This window comes from Hydra vulgaris, chromosome 09 (genome assembly GCF_038396675.1).
Source record: "Hydra vulgaris chromosome 09, alternate assembly HydraT2T_AEP".
NCBI classification, from domain to species: domain Eukaryota; kingdom Metazoa; phylum Cnidaria; class Hydrozoa; order Anthoathecata; family Hydridae; genus Hydra; species Hydra vulgaris.
This window is the reverse complement of record NC_088928.1, coordinates 46,645,970-46,666,645: the sequence shown is the minus strand read 5'-3', so window position 1 is coordinate 46,666,645 and position 20,676 is coordinate 46,645,970. Positions and strand designations below refer to the sequence as shown.

The window sequence follows — 20,676 nt, the reverse complement described above, 5'->3', positions numbered from 1 at the left end:
GCCTGATAAGGATGATGATGATCATCATCACCATGATGATGATGATGATGATCATGATGATCATCACCATCATCATCATCATCATCAGACTTTAGCCTTCCTCTTTTATGTTGTTGATGATGATGATCATGATGATAATGGTGATGATGATCATCATCATGATCATGATGATAATAATGATTATTATGATGATCATGTTGATCATAATGATGTTTATATATGCATATATATACAAAATATAACATGAATTTTGAATTAAAAAAATATACTTTAAGTATATGTTTTTGCAGCCCCGGTCACAAACCCGGTCACGGTCAAAGATCAACCCCAGTCACTAACTAATATGGAATGACTCTTAGATAACTGAAATAATACAATGTAAAAATCAGAAAAATTAGAGATGATGCCTAACAAATTTTTCTATTACGTTATTGAAATATAATGAACTGATACTTTTGTGCTTCACAATTATTTTTAGTGGCATTTTTTAAAGCCTAACTGACTCACAAGGCTGAAAGCAACCATTATTAAGTTGGGAGCTACTAGAAAACAAATAGTAAAAGAGCAAGGAAACGGTTGACAGCAGACCTGAAAAGTTGAAAGTTGTATGAGTCAAGAAAATATGAAGATGGAAGATGAATAAAAGTTTTTAGAGCATGAAGGGACAGATATAGTAAAAGGATGCCACTTTGATTAATGACAAGTCAAGCAAAAATGAGTTGATCAAACTAGAGATGATTGTTCCATTTGAGCATTGATTTGTATTATATATAGTATTTGTAGAAAAGAGAAAGAGATGCAACCTTATGACAACAAAGAGATACAACCTTATGAAAATGGGAGAGAGGCACAAACTTGGCATATAAAGCAGGTCCAACTATGTATGCAATGTCTTTTTGGACCTTGGCTAGAAGAGGAAGACCATCATTAAACGAACCAGCCCAAATATGACAAGAATATTCCATACAGGGAAAAATAAGAGATTTATTGAGGTAAAGAATGGAATCAAGAGTAAGATAATGGCAACCATGATAAAAGAAGCAACCATAGCAGATGCTAACTTTGCAATCAATTGTATATATGGTTTCCATGAGAGGTCAGTATTTAATGATAATCTAATAAAGAAGAAGACTTTGTGAGAAGGTTTCCATTTGTTAATATAGTAATGTAGACAATATAAAAAGTTTATTTATAACTAACTTTTATTGGAGTAAACACTCACAAGGCACTATTAACCCCTAGCTGTTAAGAGAAATTCAAGATTGGCTGCCTGTTCTAAGCAATCAAAAAGAGAAGACTTTTTTTCAAAACAGCAGTGTAAAGTTGAGTTGTCTGCATATAGTCACTTTAGATGTAAGGTTGTCAGGAAAATCATTGATATAGATAAAAAACAATACAAGACCAAGGATACAACCTTGTGGTAACCTAGAAGTTACAGGAATTGAAGAGTATTGACCTTTTGAGGATGACCTTAATACTGCATTTTAAAAAAATGATTTAATAATTTTTTCAGCAGAGAGGCTAAAGACATAGACCAAAGAGTGTCACACAGAAAATCACAAAAAGAATCCCAGTCAGCTTTAGGATAGTAGTAAGTAGTGCAATGATAGAGTCTAAAGAAGAGGTATGAGATAAAAGATTTATAGAGATCATTGCATGGTTAAAACCAACTATAGGAGAACAAGAAGAAACTGATCACAAACTAGGTTCAAAGAGGAGACACAAATCAAGAAGTGAAGATAAGTGATTAGGGAAAACAAGTCACAAAGTTAACTCATTATGATGTTTAATGTATTTTGAAACATTTAAAAATTGAACAACTGAAACATTCCGCATTCTTTACTGTATATACATGAGACTATATATGGAATATTGCTTAGGAGCATGGAAACCCATTTTAATAGAAAACCCTCATAAATCTGTTTAAAACCAAGCCTCAAAGTGTGCCCCTTGTATTTTATCTGTAAAAGCAGAAGGGCTCCACTCTTTAAATACAATCACGAGCAAATTGATAACACTGTGATGATCTACTTCTTTCTATTACTACCAGTACAGCAAAATATGCCATGGTATAAATCATGTTAAATGGATCAATTTATATTAAAAATAATTTACCTAATTTATTAACAATAAATAATTATATAAACAATATCAATAAATATTTAAAGGTTAAATAAGTATTTCTTTTTGTGAATAGAGAAATTTACAACAATTTCAAATACAATAGCATAACAATATTGTGCAATACTTACACAAGTTTGCATCTTTCCATAACAATTTGTCAGCTTTCTGACCATTAAACTCTAATAATCTTTGATTCCATCCCTTGTAGTGTTCCATCATGCTTAATATGTCAAACAAGTTTTAACTCATTTTTATTAACTTTTTTTTTCTTTATATAATTTGTATTAAAATAAATTAATCATCATCATCATCATCATCATCATCATCATCATCATCATCATCATCATCATCATCATCATCATCATCATCATCATCATCATCATCATCATCATCATCATCATCATCATCATCATCATCATCATCATCATCATCATCATCATCATCATCATCATCATCATCATCATCATCATCATCATCATCATATCATCATCATCATATCATCATCATCATTATCATCATCATTAATTATCATTATCATCATCATCATCATTCTGAGTTTGATCTCCACCATGTCCCAGGTAGTACCGCTTTCACCTTGTTATTGGGAGTTGCAACCACAATTTTTTTTAAAAAGAAGCTTCCAGGAAGCTAAATGTAATTAACCTCCCCAAGGTCGAATTGGTCACTTTAGTCAATGAGGTTCCTTGATTGGTCACTATAGTCAAGGAGGTTCCTTGACTATAGTGACCAATTCGACCTTGGGGAGGTTAATTACATATATATATATATATATATATATATATATATATATATATATATATATATATATATATATATATATATATATATATATATAATCCACAATATAAAAATCAGCATTTGGTATAAAACATAAAAGTGAACAGTGAAAAATAATTACTTACAAATTGCAAAAGAAAAAAAAAGTAAAGCTTTTTGGGAGTTAAAATCAAATGACTAATTTATTTATTAATTTTAATTTATAATTCATCACTTGAGTATAAATTGAGTGTTCTCAATAACTACTTAGTCGATTCTAATAATTTTTTTTAATGATGTATTTTTTGTCTGTGAGTGCATTCTTGCTTACATCTGATTAGTTAGCAATATTGAGTAAAAAGTCTGAAAATCAATAAAAAATTCGAAATTTATGCTCATATTCAATAATTATAAATGCGTGTAAAGTTCCAAAATGAACTGTTGGAATTGTCATAAAATGTTGTAAGGAGAACAAAACTATAAACAGAAAACAGGTAAATGGTGGAAAATCAAGAAACAATGACAAAAAGAAGGCAAAATCAACAGTTGACTCAATTCATGGAAATTCATCTCAGTTGCAAAAATATTCAGCTTCAAAGTTTAAAGGCAGTGCATCTTTCATTCAAAGAGTATTGAAAAAGGAAAACCTTATTGAAAAAAAACTTGATAGAGAAATGAAGGCAATTGGAAGAACTAATTTGTTTAAACTAGTGATAAAAAAATTGTATATTTTAAAAGAAGATGAGACTTATTTTGAAAAAGATCACTTGATGCGTCCAGGTAACCAATACTATTATCAGTAAATCAGATTTGACATCAGATCTTTATGTGACTGAATGGTTGGAAAACCACTTCTTCCTCTAATTAAAAAACAAAAATGACTAACTTTATTTTAGCTAAATCTGGAATCCTGAATGGATGCCAGATTTAACCAATATAAAGGTAGTAGTACCTAAAAAAAGTTATGAATTGCTAAAAAATAGTAGTTCCAAAGGATGCTAATATACCGTATTGAGGAAAAGAGACAAATGTGCTAATAGTGTTAAAAAATTCCAAGATTTATGGATTAATGCTACAAAAAAAGTGAAACAAAATCAAATTGTGGATTTGATTTAAGGGTACTTCACAAAAAATTAAATTACTTGCAAACCGTAAAATTAAGACAACTGTTTTTTTGCTGAAATAGAAACTAAATATCATACAACTTAACATCATTTTAAAAAATTTGTCAAAATTAAGTAGCTTTTGAGAAAATACAATTTAAAATCATTATTTCAACTAACCATACTTTATAAATAAATTATTAACTTCTACAAAGTGATATTTCAACCAAGAGATATTTTATAAACAAATTATTAACTTCTAAATATACTTAGTGTACTTAAAGCTTCTTTAATTAAATCTGCTTGTGTTAAAAATATATTTACAAACATTTAATAAATCATTTTACTATTATTGCAAATTAAAGAAAAACTTCTCTTCAAAAAAAAACTCTCTTCAAAAACAATTTAAAAAAATGAATTTGGAAACTATTTCTATAGTTTCCAAATTCATTTTTTTTCTTTTATATATCTCTTATATATCTCTTTAAATAATACAGATTTTAAATGTGTTATTATCTTTTAAACATTCTAATTGGATCTGATTTTGTTTCAACAAATAACAACAAAAATTCCATCCTCTCATTAAAAAATCATTAAAACACTTTACCATTTAACCATTTTAAAATACTTCTATCTTTTGATTCTGATATTCTAATAATTTAGCACTCAAGATATATCACCCAAGTAATCTTTTTTTCACTTAAAAGCTTTTTATAATAATGAACTATAACTAGCTGGGTGTTTTATGACAGGGTTGTCCAACTTATGGTCTGCAGGCCACCAAAGCCCTCAATGTCCTCAGACATGGCCCAAACATCACTTTCTAATATTTCAAAGTTTTAAAAAATTTTTTTTTTTAAATATATATAATTTTTAGTGTATATAACTTGTGTATACTACTGCTATCAATATATTTTGATTCGAATTAAAAATCTGTATTTGGATATAATAAAATGTGCACTATAAATTACATTATATATATTTTAAATAGCAGCCTTACTTAAAATTTTTAAAAATGGCTGCAGCTAAAAGACATAATATGATATTTGTAAAAAAGTCATGTATTTAATCCTTTCTGGACAACCAAATATTTTGTACTCGAGTAAAATAACTTTATTATGCCTCATTTGTCTGGAGAAAATTTTTATGTGCAAAAGTTACAATGTAAATAGATACAATATTAGAAAACATGAGTGACAAATTTAAAAGAACATTTTCATATAAACAAGGTGGAATTGCTAAAGTAAAATGTTCTTAAATGACAACCAGTGATGAAAAGTAATGTATTTAGTTCATAGAGTGCTACCAAAACAAGTTTTTTGATAGAAGAAATTATTGCAAAGAGCGGTAAACCTTTTTCTACTGGAAATTTGATAGAAAAAAATGTGTATGACAGTTTTGTAACAAGATATGTCTTGAAAAAACAGACTTTGTTAAGGCTCTTAGTTTTTCACACCAGACTGTTATATGAAGAATTAAAGATCTAGAAAAGAATATTGAATTATCATTGAAAGAAAAATTAATAACTAATTGTGAAGCATATAGTCTAGCACTGAATGAACCAATAGATATAGGTCATACTACTCAGCCAGCCATGTTAGAGGTGTGACCAAGAACTTTGAAGTAACTGAAGAACTGTTATATGTTAGATCTGCCATGTTATATGTTTATCAAATAAAGGGTATAACTAAAAGAGAAGATATTCTCATTGAAGTAAAAAAATAACTACTGAACTCTGAGTTACCAGAAATAAAATTCTATGGTGTCACTACAGATAGAGCAAGTACGCAAACAGAAAAAAATATATTTAAAATTTCCTCCATACTCTTTTATATTACTACTTTATATATCAGACAATTAACAAGTTTTGCGCAAATGTCTTAGAAATAAAGCATGTGACGTAACTTGTTATTCGAACTGTTAACTTTTTAAAAAGTTGGAGCCTTAATCCAGACATTTGCATTAGGAGGCTGGAAATGTGACTATTTTCTGTCAAGTTAGGTGGTTTAGTTGAGCTGCAACTCTAAAAATATTTTGGATGTTAATATTTTGGACTTGAAATAGTTCAGTTTCTAAAAAGTAAATGGAAAGACACAAGTTTGTTTGAAAATATTGACTGGGTGAATGGAATTAAATGTCAAGTTGCAAGGTAAAGACTTAAATGTGTTAGAAGTAAAATGTTTTAAAATATTGAAACATTTGTTTTAAAATTAAAATTTCTGAAACAACAATTAAGTTTAAAAACGTTTGTCCATTTCAAGACATTATCACTCTTCTCACTCTTGACTTTGAAAGATATTGTAATCTCATTTTAAAGTATTTTAATTGATGAATTTGACACAAAGTTCTGTGATTTTAAAAAGAAAGTTGGATTTATTTACAAACCAATTTTATGTTAAAGCTGAAATTGTTAGAGATAAATTTCAAAAAAAGCGATAGAATTACCCAACAATAAAGAACTTAAAGAAGCCTATAAAGAAGTAACAAAACAAAAAAAAGCAACAAAAAAACTACCATTATTGCAAAAAGGTTGGACATCCCTGTTTTATGACATAACAAAACTAAATGTGAAATTTCAATATTTTTAAAAATATAAAATATAATTCTGTAAGACAAAATTTTAAAAAGCTTAAAAACATAGTCAACTTAATTAATATCAAACTAAAAAAAAAATAAAAACATTTGAGACTAAATTTTTTTTCTATAAACATAAGGAATATAAAAACTTCCTGTTAACCGCTGTCACTGCAGTCATCTTCAGAGTCAGTTTTCATCTTTTCAGATGCTCTATCTTTAAATTCTTGAACAGATTTTTGAAATGTAGCTAATACATGATCACACACATTTTGCAAATCAAGAAGTCCTTTTTGCAGTGCATCTGGGGCTGCAATTTTATGTGTTTGTATTCTTAAATTAATTTTAGGCTCTGATGGATGGGGATTGCTATAACCACAATATTGAACTTCAGGGTTTTTCATGATCATATATCGAAGTGAGTTGCCAATTGTGTGATCCTCATTATGGAAAACAAATGTCTGGCATTTTTCATCATCAGGGTCATTTAATTTGACTCTTTCTAATTTATGTATATTAATTTCAGGTATAAGACCATTCATGATAAATTTGTTACTGAAAATAAAATTAAAAAAAAACATAATACAAGATTCTCACTATCAAGAGACAGCATACAATAAAAAATAGCACTTAATTAGTAAATACTTATACTTTAATTATGTTGTTTCAATCTTTACTTGACCCACTCAATAATAATAAAAACATTCTATTAGTGTTGTTACAATTTATATTAAAAAAATTATCATTAATTCTAACTATATTTAGCTTTTTAATATTTATGACAAATACATCAACAAAATCATATATTTGTTTTTAATTACATGCTTTGTTATAAAAAAAACTTGCGATTTAATTTCATTATCATAAGTATTAATAATTTTAACTAACAATATAGAATAAATAAACCATCATAAAATCTTTTTAACCAATTTAATGAAAACTTATTAGGATAATAAATTTTCTTTAAATTTTATATTTTATAAAATTAATAATGTAATTTATAAATTTATATATTGGTAAAAAAAAAAAATTTTTTTCAACCTTGGGACATTTTTTAACTGTTAGATAGTGAATATTTTTTAGTAACTATTTTCCATTTTTTTAAATTGATTTTTATTAACTAGTAAAATAAAACACAAAATTAATAAACTTCACAACTATAAAAATTTTTCAGACAATATTAAAAGCCCAACTTTCTAAATGTGCACACATTTTTAACTTGCCGTAAACAAGACAATTTTTAAATGCAAAAACTTATTAAATTATATTACTATTTAAAATAATAAAAATTATTATGAGTATAGTATATATTATCAATAAAAGATATTTCCAGTAGTGGAAAAACTATAGCACATTAGCAACTCTTGAACCCACTAACTTATCTACTTTTAGGGACAATTAGTTATTTTCAATTTACTTTAAAAATTGATAAATGGTTTGTTACTCGTATAAATGGGTTCAAAGCATAAAGAGTTTAAGTCAGATAACTGTTATAATAAGTCAGATAACTGTTATAAGAAGTTTTATTATTATCAACAGTTACTTTTAAGATCAGTTATATTTTTTAGGATAAACTGTTCCATTAATTGACATATTGATGTCTCAAAAGGTTTTTCAAGCATATTAACGTAACAAGCATCTATAAAAATGGCTATTAATTGCTGGTTTAGAATTAAATTTTTTGGTCTAGAAATAAATTCTATATTTTTAGTTTGATGATGCAGTTTTATACTTTTACAATAACTATATGCTAATTCAGTTTTAAAATAATTGAAAGTTTTTTTAAAAAATTCAAGTTGAAAAATTGTGAAGTTTGTGTTTTAAATTCATATTCATTTTAAACTTATGATTCTGTCCAATTTGCATTTAAGAATTAAAATGAAAAACATAAACAACTTACTTTCAATTATGTATAAAAAACTTTAATCCTAACCAATTAAAGAAGGTACAAACAAATGCTACAATACTAGATGCAGGTATAAGTAATCCAAAATAGCAAGGAGAATGTTTAAAACAACTCCAAGGGAAGTCCTACAAAAGCAATAATTATTTACATTAAAAATTACTCTGAAGTATTAGTGAAACTAACAATTTAGGACTAAACATAGCATGGTGCTACAACAGAATGGTTAAGTTAATATCAACAAATTTTTTGTAAATCTTTAGCTGCAACTAAAATTATTTATAAAAAAAACTTTTTGTTGAAAATTATAGTAACTGGGCTAAAATATTTGTTATAAAATTTTATTATCAAGTTTTTTCATAATAACCTGCTATGCAAAAATTTATTTTAGAAATTTTAACAGCCTGTTGAACAGGGGACTAGATTACAAAAAATCAATATTGGTATCAAATATGTGTATCAATTATGGGCATAATAACATTACTTCTATTAAAAGGTCATTTGGTAAACTTAAATGACTTATGTTACGGAAAAGTTAATTATTTTCTTTAGATGCTTGTTAAAAAAAACTCTTTAATGTTTGATGCCTATCGCAGCATATATAGCTGAAAAGCACAGGTGTGTTTATATTTGTTTGTACACGCACATCTAGATTTCTTACTTATTATATAAAGTATCATATAGAAAATCAACTAGATTAATATACCTCAGAAAATATAAAGTCGTAAATTATCAAAAATATTGATAAGATAGATGCACAACCAATAAATACGAATATTTTAATGATATGCCAATTAAGCATTCCATACTACCGGGTGATTTTAAATAATTTAATGAATATTTTAGACAGAAGTGTTTATTGAATACTGAACGAAATGGTAACATAAAATTTTATATTATCCCTAAAATTAGTAAAATTTCAGACTATTTATTAATATCTGAGGTCTACTTTCTAGAAGCAGAAAAATAATGTATAAAAGCCGGTTAATAATATCGAATATCCGGTAGAGTTTATTAAAAGAAGTTTAGCGCAAAATAAGAAAATTTAGTTAAAAGCTTAAAAATACTTAAAAGTACTTAAAAGCTACAAAAATAAAAAAATAATAATATAAAATATAAAATGAAAACAAAAATAAAATAACGATTGATTTTTCGGTATATGGAAGGATTTTAATATAATTATGATAAGAATTATTAACCGATTATGATAAGAATTGTTATCTGTATTGAGCTAATTAGTTTGTTATTTATAAAACAATTTCTCCAATATTTATATAAGAATTCTCCGGGATTTGTAGAAATCCCGGAGAATTCTTCTCTAATATTTAAGTTTGTAGTTCTAAATTACTAACTTATTAAAACACATGTATTTCACACAAAATATGGAACAATTACAAACTTTTTAATGTCAAGCTTCATAAAAAACTTTTAATATTTACTATGTCTTCCTTTTGCCTCAATCCCAGCCAATATTCGCCGGGGAATAGATTCATACAAGTTAGTTATAAAATCCTGGGATATGTTGTGCCATTCTCTTAGAAGTACTTCAAAACATTTTTCAGCATTTCGGGGAGCATGTTCGACCTTCTTTCTGTCCAGGTAATCCCAAATATGCTCAATTATATTCAAAACTGGACTCTGGGGAGGCCAGGTCATCAATTCCAGTATTCCTTCCTCTGCCATTTCATTTAAATAATTTTTTGCCACTAGGGAACAATGTTTTGGATCATTGTCCTGCTGCAGAATAAAATTATGACCTATTAGTCTCATTCCGGATGATACAGAATGGTGTCTTAGGATATCCACATAACGTTCCCCGGTGAGTCGCCCCCCTATTTTGATTAAATCACCTAATCCAGATAAAGATAAACAGCCCCAAACTTGAAAAGAGTCTCCTCTGTGTTTAATAGTAGGGTTTTAACACTCGAGCTGAGAGGCTTCTTAAATTCTTCTTCAAACATATTTGCGTCCTTTCGTTCCGAATTTGGGCTCATCGGTGTACAGAACCCAATTAAATATTTCCTAGGCCCAATCTTTGTATTGTTTTGCATATTTAAGTCGTTTTTCTTTATTGCCACACCGTAATAATGGTTTTCGAATTGCAAAACATCCTCTTAATCCTGATTTAAGTAGGTGCCGTCAAATTAAAGAAGAGCTAACATTTTCCCCAGTTGCTGAGTTAATGTCTTTTGCCAGCTCGGTTGATGCTTTTTTTTGTATTTCTTAAAGATAGGGTTTTAAATATTTATTGTTATCTTTTGTTAGCTTAGAAGGTCTACCAATTTTCTTTCAATCTTCAACGGAGCCAGTTTCTTTAATCAGCATTCTTCGAATATCCTGTTGGATGTAGTGTTATGACACATCGTTTTAATAAATAAACAAACAAATCCCTCATGTTTCCTCATCAATTTTGTTTATTTATTCAAAATAATATATTCTTTCAGCTTTTCTTATATGTTATTAAACTTAAGTACGCTTTAAAAAAATTACATAGGAAAAAAATTGTAAATACGTCTAATTATACAAGTGCTCTTAAACTTATTCACAGTACTATATATATATATATATATATATATATATATATATATATATATATATATATATATATATATATATATATATATATATATATAGGTTTATTGTCGTTAAAGCTAAAAACGATAAAGCGAAAAAGTTACTAATTTCTATCAGCATGGTGTAACAATTAGAAAATTTTTCTAATAAAAACGAATTTAATATATATTTTAATACACTTAAAATAGTAAAATTAACAATATAAAATTGTTATATTATATTTTTATTTTCTCTCTCTGTCTCTCTCTCTCTCTCTCTCTCTCTCTCTCTCTCTCTCTCTCTCTCTCTATATATATATATATATATATATATATATATATATATATATATATAGAGAGAGAGAGAGAGAGAGAGAGAGAGAGGGAGAGAGAGAGAGAGCCGTAACCGTCGGGGTGGGGTGGGGGCCAGGGACCTAGCCCCCCCCCCCCAAATATATATTTTTTTTATTGACTTTATTTCTATAGCATTTATTTTCTTGAGATAAACTTAAAATCTGCGAAAACCTTACATTTTATCAAAACTGTATTTTATTGCAAAAAATGAAGTATTTATTGTAATACACGTGAGGTTTTCACATATCACAGTTCGATTCTCAGATCGTATGATGTTATTATCAACATTTTTTTCGAATTATTTTCAGCATTCTATTATTAAAACTAATTTAAAAAGATTTGTTCTAGTTATTATAAGTTATTATTTTCGGATTTTTTCTTGATAATAATTCTCCCCCCCCCCCCTCCCTTCTTTTTTTTTTTAAATGAAAACCAAAGCCCCCCCTTCCCTATCAAAATCGTGATTACGGCTCTGATATATATATATATATATATATATATATATATATATATATATATATATATATATATATATATATATATATATATATATATATGTATATATATATATATATATATATATATATATATATATATATATATATATATATATATATATATGTATATATATATATATATATATATATATATATATATATATATATATATATATATATATATATATATATATATATATATATATACATATATATATTTATGATATAATGTTACATAAATGTTTAATTAAAACATAGTTAAAAGAGTTTTAAGAACAGTGCTATTAGCAGACAAACAAGCGGTTACAAAGTTTCAAAAGTACAAATTTTCTTCAGTTGAATCCCTTCAAAAGATGTCAATGACTTTTTAAATTTAATCTTGTTGCTGTTGACGCGATTGTGATGAACGCTCAACAAACGCAATACCAAAAGACATTCGAAATCGATGGTTGAGCGAAGCCAAGTTTTAACACGTCGCAAAGTACTACAGGAATGCTTAACTGTGCATATGTTGTTACCGGTAGAGTCAGTGCAATAATTAGAGCTTAAAAAACAGCTGGAAAAAAATCTGTGCTCGACAACAAATCAGCAAGTTACATATCCTCCTCAATTTCTTGCAATTGTTTATGTGTGAACCAAAAATCAAAGCAGTTCATCAAAACTCAAATCTTCAAAGTTGTGATAACAACTTTGAAGATTTGAGTACCGTACTTACTACTGATAGCAGTCACTCTGCTTTTAAATTCAGCACAATTAAAATGTGTAATGATGCCTGAATGAGCTGTTAATGGTGACTTTTGTTTTCAGAAAAACAGTTTAATAGAGATGATATGATAGAATCCAAGTACGCCTAAAATATCGCTTGTCAAAAGATGTCTTCCAGTTGTATCTCTTTGTTTTTTTCGATTAAGCTGCAAAGGTACATATTGTTGAAGTGCTTGCTGTTTGTATAGATAAAGGACTTTCACATCTATGTTTACTGAATTTGTGAGAGCAGTTACTTTAGTATAAATATCTAGTTTGAAATGAATTTTAGCATTCCGTCGTTACTCACAAAAAATGTTAACTAATGTGATGATTTATTTCTGAACACTTAGTCAATCCCGTTTTACTGCTTGCAATGACTGAGTAATGACTCCAATAAACCGTAAAAAGTAAAAGCACTTTATTGCGTTTTACCACTGTCGTTTGTTGCCAAACTATGTAACTTATTGCAAATTGTGCCAAATTCTCACCAAAAATACAAATATTTTTATACTTCACATTGGGTTTCACAAAACAATGGCATATCAGGCATTAATAACCTAAACAGGTATTAATGACATTAAAAAAATCTGATGATAGCTTTGATTGTACCGATTGTATTACGTACTTTCACAACTGAATTAAAGCCATTAATGACTAGATTGAGACGATGCGCAGAGCAGAAAGCAAAGGCTGCGTTGGAAAAAAATTTGCGTATTTTTGCCTGAACATCGTCTTTCTTACCAGCGGTTGCTAAACAGCCATTGTATTTATGTCCGAGTAATGTTATCATGTCTAGTACACATTTATTACAGTGATTCTAAGTATCTGCAAATTTACCATCGTTATCTTCTACAAAACTTACCTTCAAAAATAATTTTTCGTTTTGGCGATTAGGATTGAAAAGTAGATTTATTTAATGATTCAACAACTAGAATCTGTATTACCTTCCGGCAAATCTCTATCAGATTGTTCAGGGTCCTATTTGATTTGTAATGTGAATTCCCAGCCGAAGTCTGTAGATGCATTTCGATATCTTTGTCACTAACTTCCATTCTAAATTGAAACAGATCATGGATATTTTCCCTATCATTAGTGATATTGATAATACATATCATGAGATTTGCCTCAAAGTTAAATGCCGTGTGTTACAAAAGATTATGGATCATAAGGTCTGCAAAAGCCTCCTTCGATCCATTAAAATCTTATTGTGAATAAGTTTATTTATTTAACTAAAGATGTGTCTGTCTGAGTTTTGTATGACAGTTAAGAATCTACCTGCGGCGCATTTTGTGCCATATACTTGCCAAATTTTCGATTTCAAGAACTTTGCGGAAAAATATTGTATTTTACAGACGTTCCCAGGAAAACGCGTGCCCACTAGGTACCTAAGTCTTGTATCAATATTTTGTAGTTCGTTGGTAGGAATAGAGATTTGAACAAATGACTGACTTGATCTGTATTGACAGTGATGACAGCTTTGCGTTCCTGTGACTGTGATCTAGATGTGCTCAAACAAAATACTATTACTACTACTACTACTACTACTACTACTACTACTACTACTACTACTACTACTACTACTACTACTACTACTACTACTGCTACTACTACTACTACTGCTACTACTACTACTACTGCTACTACTACTACTACTACTACTACTGCTGCTACTACTACTACTACTACTACTACTACTGCTACTACTACTACTACTACTACTACTACTACTACTACTACTACTACTACTACTACTACTACTACTACTACTCTACTACTAGCATTTTGTTCTTGAACTAGCACGGTATCGGTTGTACATTCTAAAAGATGATCGTCGCTGTTTTTATTACATGAATTTTACATAAACTATTTGTTCTTATTTTAGATTTATTTAAAAAAATAATTACCAAATATATATACAAAACTCTTAACTCTAAGTAAAATACACAACAGAAAATACAAAAATGTTTTAAAAATATATTGCATACTTAATACATATAAATACATACAATTAATATGATGTATTGTGTTTTATCATATATAGTAGAATCCTGTTAACTCGGACCTGTTTTTTGGGGTACTTTTGGGAAAAAATTTGCTTAATTCGGACCTTTACTTTGGATTGCATATAAGTGCATAAAATAACAAAACTTCAATAAAAATACTTCAATAAAAGTTCCAAAATTTGAGCTCTCGAAAATAAAATACTTTTGCGTCAAATTAAATTAAGTTAAAATATCTGTTTATAGTATATAAACTTATCCTTATAAAATTCTTATTAATATAAGACAATATTTTTAGGGGTTGTATGATGTGACGTAATCACCGTCATCTTTATTCAAACCACTTTCATTTGGAGAACACAGGTAATACTGTGCTTCCAAAGACTCTCTCACTTTTCTCTTAAAATAGTCTGCCTCTACTATAACCGTGATGTTTTTATTCCAAGCAAAGGCGCCATGACAATTTCTGGAATACCCCATCACGGCCGAATTTTTTCCATTTTCCCTCAAAAGTATGTTTTAGATGTTAGCAAATGCGTGTAGAAACCTTGAGTTTTGTTTTACCAACATAGAATTTTCCACACGAACACTCCAGTTTGTAGACTCCAGAACAAGAGTTGTTCGGTAGTCGAAGCTTTTTTTTTTGAGTTATTAATTATAAAAGGTTTTTTGTGATTTGAAAACTGGAGTATACCTTGCATCTTTAAATAAAATTAAATTCTCGTTTTTTTGATGTTTTTGTTGTTGTTTTGTAGATTATTTTGCTTATTGTTTTGACAATGTTTTGAAGTATTTTTTTATTATGACCATTTTCTTTGAATTATTTCTTTCATGAATTAAAGTTTTTTACAGAACATTTCTGTAAAAAAACTTTAATTCATGATTTATATGTTCTTTACTGCATAATGCAAAAGCTCTTTGGATAAAACCTTTAAACACACCATAAATTATTTTTGGATTGTGACAAGAATGCGGCTTTATTTGCACATTTGTTATTTCATCTTTGCGATAGATATTAAAAAGATATGTTCCGGATTTGTTATTTGTAATTGAGAGATCAAGAAAGTTTATTGTGAGTGAATCACTTTCTTTTTCCATTGTATATTTGATATTTGTGCGTTGATTATTTAACAACTCGAGAAAACGTTCTGATTTCGCCTCATTATTAAAACGGGAATGGATATCGTCAACAATTAGGTTGAATGAGATTTACTAAATAATTGGATAGTTTATATATAAGTGACCCTATTGTGCTTATTATAATTCGTATTGGGTAGTTATTAGTTGATTTGTGTTTTGTGCTTTGATGACCCCATATAATCGTGGAGGAGTGGCGTCACTTGGATAAATTAACCTATATTCGTTTTTTGTAAACTTTATTTTCAGATTTCGTAAAGTATTCTGAACTTTGCAAAGGAGTTTTTGAGCTGGATCATAGTTTATGATTTCAGATTTTCCAAGTTGTTCTTCAATTTTGTTAAGAGCATTGTTTTTGTTAATTCAAACAAAGCCTGATCCTTTATCAAACGGATAAATACTAATTGTGTTGCTAGACTTAAGTTCTTTGAGAGCTTTAAACTGATCCTTATCTAAATTTGTAGAAACCAGTTTACGCATTTTCAAAACTCGAAGTACATCATGTCTAAGCTTATTTGAAACAGTATTTTTGTTTGAATGTTTTAACTTTAAAGCCGCCGTTTCAGTTATACTTATTATATCTGTATATGGAACTTTACTCGGAGAAGGAACAAAGTTAGGTCCTAAATCAAATAATTTTTTGTGATGTGTTGGCATATTATCAACACATAAATTAGGTGTTACCTCTTTTAAGAACTTATACTTTCTTTAATTATTGTTATCTTCATATTTACTTTCCTTTAATAAAAAATCTTATTAGCTTATTTCTCGATCGCAAAAGCATATATTCGTATATTCGAACATACTATTCGAACATATATTCGTTGGATTCGAACATATTATTCAACATATATTCGTTGGATTCGAACATATTATTCGAACATATATTCGTTGGATTTATCTGTAATGCTTCTCATTTTTTTTTAATTTTCATAGCATACACACGACTTTATGAGTTCATACAATTTTTTAATTAAAGTTTTTTTGTTGAAGTATCTTTATTTTTACTAGCTTTTTGGTATGTAGAAGTAGATCTTTTATAACTTTTATCATTAAGGTTTACTAAATTTACTGTTCAGAAGATTTTTAATACGAAGAAATGGAATGATGCAGTTCTTAAAATGATGCAGTGTTTAACACATCTTTAAAGAAATATCCATTGATTTTGCTGCGTTTTTCTTTACGTTTTTTAATGCGTTGATGTTATGATATAAGCCAATAGTATAGCGACAATATAATTTTTAAAAGTTAACATCTTAGGTAAGTTTTTATATAATTAAATTAAGTTAAAACATAGTATAAATAGTATATAAACTTATCCTTTTAAAGTACTTTTTAATACAATATTTCGAGGGGTTATATATACCCTTGTTATTCAAGTAATATAAAAAAATATACTTTGAGTCAAATATAATTAAGCACAACGAAAAATTCTCACTGATATCTTTGACTCGAGGTTAAGCTTTGATTAAATTCTATTTATTATGAATTTAGAATTTTTAATATAATTTATGACTATTATATTAAAAATTCAAAAACGTCAATAAAAATTCAAAACTTAGAACGCTCGAAAATAAAATACCTTTGCGTCAAGTATAATTTAACAAACTAAACTTTTTTACTGACATCTATTGATGATTCGGTTAATCTTCTATAAAATTTTATTTATTAAAAATGTCGAAGGTTAAATGTCGAAGATTGCTATTAGAAAGCTAACAAGCACAAGTATACATAATACTTAAAGAAATCGACAAAGGAAAATCATCTGAATCCATATCAAAGGAATATGGCATTCCAAAACAAACATTGTTTGGATGTTCAAAAGAAAAAAGCACAATATATTCAGAAATCGAAAAAAATAAAATTTCGACTAAAAGAGTGAGGATGAGAGTCTTTCTCAATATGAGTTTGGATAAAGAATGTTATATGTGGCTTTTAAACATCCAACGCCAAAACATTCTTGTGTTTGGAATCATTTTCAAAGTCAATGCTCTGCATTTTTCATATGAATTTAGTTGTGACAACTTTCAAGCATCCAATGGATGATTAGATAGATGGATAATAAAAAACTATGAATTTTTTAAAAAAATATCAGGTGTTTTATCATTTTATTTGTTCATTAATATTTAATTATTATAATTACACTTGTTTAAGAAATAATGGTAAGCCAATGAAAAGGAAATAAAGTCCTAAGCCATAACAATATAAACTTTATGCTGATTTTAAAATTGCTTTTCTTATTTTTCATAGTTGAAGGTCAAGATGTTACCAATAAAATGACCACTCCTTGGAGGGAAACAACTTTGCCAACAACATTGTCTCGTTACAAATTGCGTGGTATATTCAATACAGATGAGTTTGATTTGTTTTATAAAGCACTTCCAAAAAAAAGTATGCATTTTAAAGGTAAAAAATCTAGTGGAGGCAAGAATTAAAAGATATGACTAACTGGGCTTGCTGCACCTAACATGTGGGCAGAAAAACTCTCAGTGTTTATTATTAGGAAATTAAACAAATCCCGTTGCTTTAAAGGAATTAGAAGCACTGCACTCCATGCCATTACTGTGCGCAAAAAAAAAAGAGCTGAATAACCTCGGAACTATTTGAGGAGTGGGTCAAAGAAAATGACAGAAATTTTGCAACAGAAGGCTGTAAGGTAGTATTGGTTATTGATAATTTTAACACTCATCCGAATATTATGAATCTTAAATCGGTCGCACTCTACTTTTTTCCTCCAAACACAACTGCAGCTGATGGATTATAAGTTATACGATCGTTGAAGTGCAGGTACCAAATTAATTTAGTTAACAAAATCGTAAATGATTAATAACGGAAATCAAATGGCTTCAATCTCTGTACAAGATGCTAAAAAGTGCTTATTCATTCTTGAAATAAGGTTTCAGACCCACGGTTATTAACTGTTTGCGCAAAGCAGGATTTAAGAAAGGAGTAGGAGTACCAGACAACAATATTGAATTCTTCCCTGCATTATAAAATTTAATTGATCAGTTACCTCAGCAAAGTGAAGATCTTGTTCCGGGTGATTTTACGTACAAATATGTGTTAACGATTGATGATGGTGCTTCAGTTGTGAGAAAAGTGATGAAAGATTTTCATCACTCCTCTCGTAACCGAAACACCTATTTCCGAAACAAAATTGTTCAAGATACCATTGAAGTAATTGACAAAGAAATGCAGGAAGAAAAAGTTCGTAAAGCAAACTTTTTTTATTTATAGTTTATATTAGGTTGATGCAAAATAAATGCAGGTTTTTTGATTTTTTGTATTTAGCTCAGGTTTAGACCACTAAATCATTGTTATTACCGTTTTATTAAATAACATTCGAAAGCTTATTTTATGATCTTTCTAAATATGTTAAAAATCTATTTAACACGACTTTTGAAATATTTCCTTAATGAATTTAAGTTAGGGCGTAATGCAGCTCAAACCGCTCGGAACATCAACGAAGATTGGAACGTACAACGTTGGTATCAGAATTCTTGTTCCGGCAATACCAGCCTCGATAATGAGACTCAACGTCCTTTAGCCATCGACAATAGGCAATTGAAGTAATTAATCAAAACCGGTTCTTGCAAAACCATACGAGAGATTGCTGAAGAGCTTAACGTCGACCAATCAACCATCGTTTGCATTTAAAGCAAATCGGAAAAATGAAAAAGCTCGATAAGTGGATGTTGTATGAATTGACCGAACAGCAAACAAATCATCTTTTGGAAGTTGCGTTTATTGCTCATTTTGCACGACAAAAGCGATCTTTTTCTTGAACAAATTTTAACGTGCAATGAAAAGTGGATTGCCTACAACAATCGGCAACGTTCGGCGTAGTAGTTGGACCGCGATCAATAACCACAACACTTTCCGAAACCGCCATTGTATCGAAAGAAGGCTATGGTGACTGTTTGGTGGAATGCTGCCGAATAAGAATCCACCACAGCTTCCTGAATCCGTGCGAAATAATTATAGCAGAGAAGTACAGTCAATAAATCAAACAAAATACACCAGAAGCTTTAACATTTGTGCCCAGCATTGGTCAACAGAAAAGTACCAATTATTTTCCATGACAACGCTCGGCCGCATGTCGCACAACCGACCCTGCAGAAGTTGAACAAATTATGCTAGGAGGCTTTGCCTCACCCGCCATACTCTTTGCACCTCTCTCCCACCAACTACCACTTTTTCAAGCATCTAGACAACTTTCTCCGTGGAAAATGCTTCAAAAACCAAGACGATTTCAAAAACGCAAAAACGGGCTTCATCGCCTCTTGAACTCGAGAATTCTACGCTACCGACGTAAATAAACTTGTTTCGCGTTGACAAAAATGTGTTGTTTCTTATGATTCTCATTTCGAATTATAAACTTGTTTCTGAGCTGAGTTGTACTCATTAAAAGTTGCGGTATAAATGTATATATATATATATATATATATATATATATATATATATATATATATATATATATATATATATATATATATATATATATATATATATATATATATATATATATATAATTGATTTTTTGACGAGATTAAAAAAATAACTACATGATTTTTACTACCAGAGTTTTACTACTATTTTTTTAATCTCGTCAAAAAATAAATTATATAGCTCTGATATCATTCATCGAGCACTTTTGCTGAGTATATGCTCACAGAAAAATTAAACTTATATATATATATATATATATATATATATATATATATATATATTATATATATATATATATATATATATATATATATATATATATATATATATATATATATATATATATATATATATATGTATATATATACGCACACACTGCCGCTCATGGAAGTTTGGGCAACAAATTTTTTTATTAAGTAAAATGTTTAAACGTCACACTCGTTATAAGATGGTTAATTT

The 20,676-nt window shown here is 28.5% G+C and overlaps 1 protein-coding gene and 1 non-coding gene across 3 annotated transcripts in view; both read right to left on the bottom strand.

Moving 5' to 3' along the window:
• The window catches only part of LOC101238105 (nucleolus and neural progenitor protein), a 110,664-nt gene extending 108,232 nt beyond the window's left edge, over nucleotides 1-2,432 (bottom strand). Inside the window, exon 1 of one of the 2 annotated variants that reach the window (XM_065805894.1) lies at nucleotides 2,253-2,432. In XM_065805894.1, coding sequence (XP_065661966.1) covers nucleotides 2,253-2,343 — 91 coding nt within the window. In that variant the 5' untranslated portion in view covers nucleotides 2,344-2,432. The remainder of the gene's footprint in view (nucleotides 1-2,252) is intronic. The other variant, XM_065805893.1, reaches the window with a different exon arrangement.
• Nucleotides 2,433-6,685: 4,253 nt separating this feature from the next.
• Nucleotides 6,686-9,480, bottom strand: LOC100200424 (DNA-directed RNA polymerases I and III subunit RPAC2). The gene is made up of 3 exons (XR_010640879.1): nucleotides 9,188-9,480; nucleotides 8,479-8,609; nucleotides 6,686-7,133 (listed from the first exon to the last, which is right to left on the bottom strand). It is a non-coding gene; the product is annotated as a DNA-directed RNA polymerases I and III subunit RPAC2 (transcript).
• Nucleotides 9,481-20,676: the final 11,196 nt, after the last annotated feature.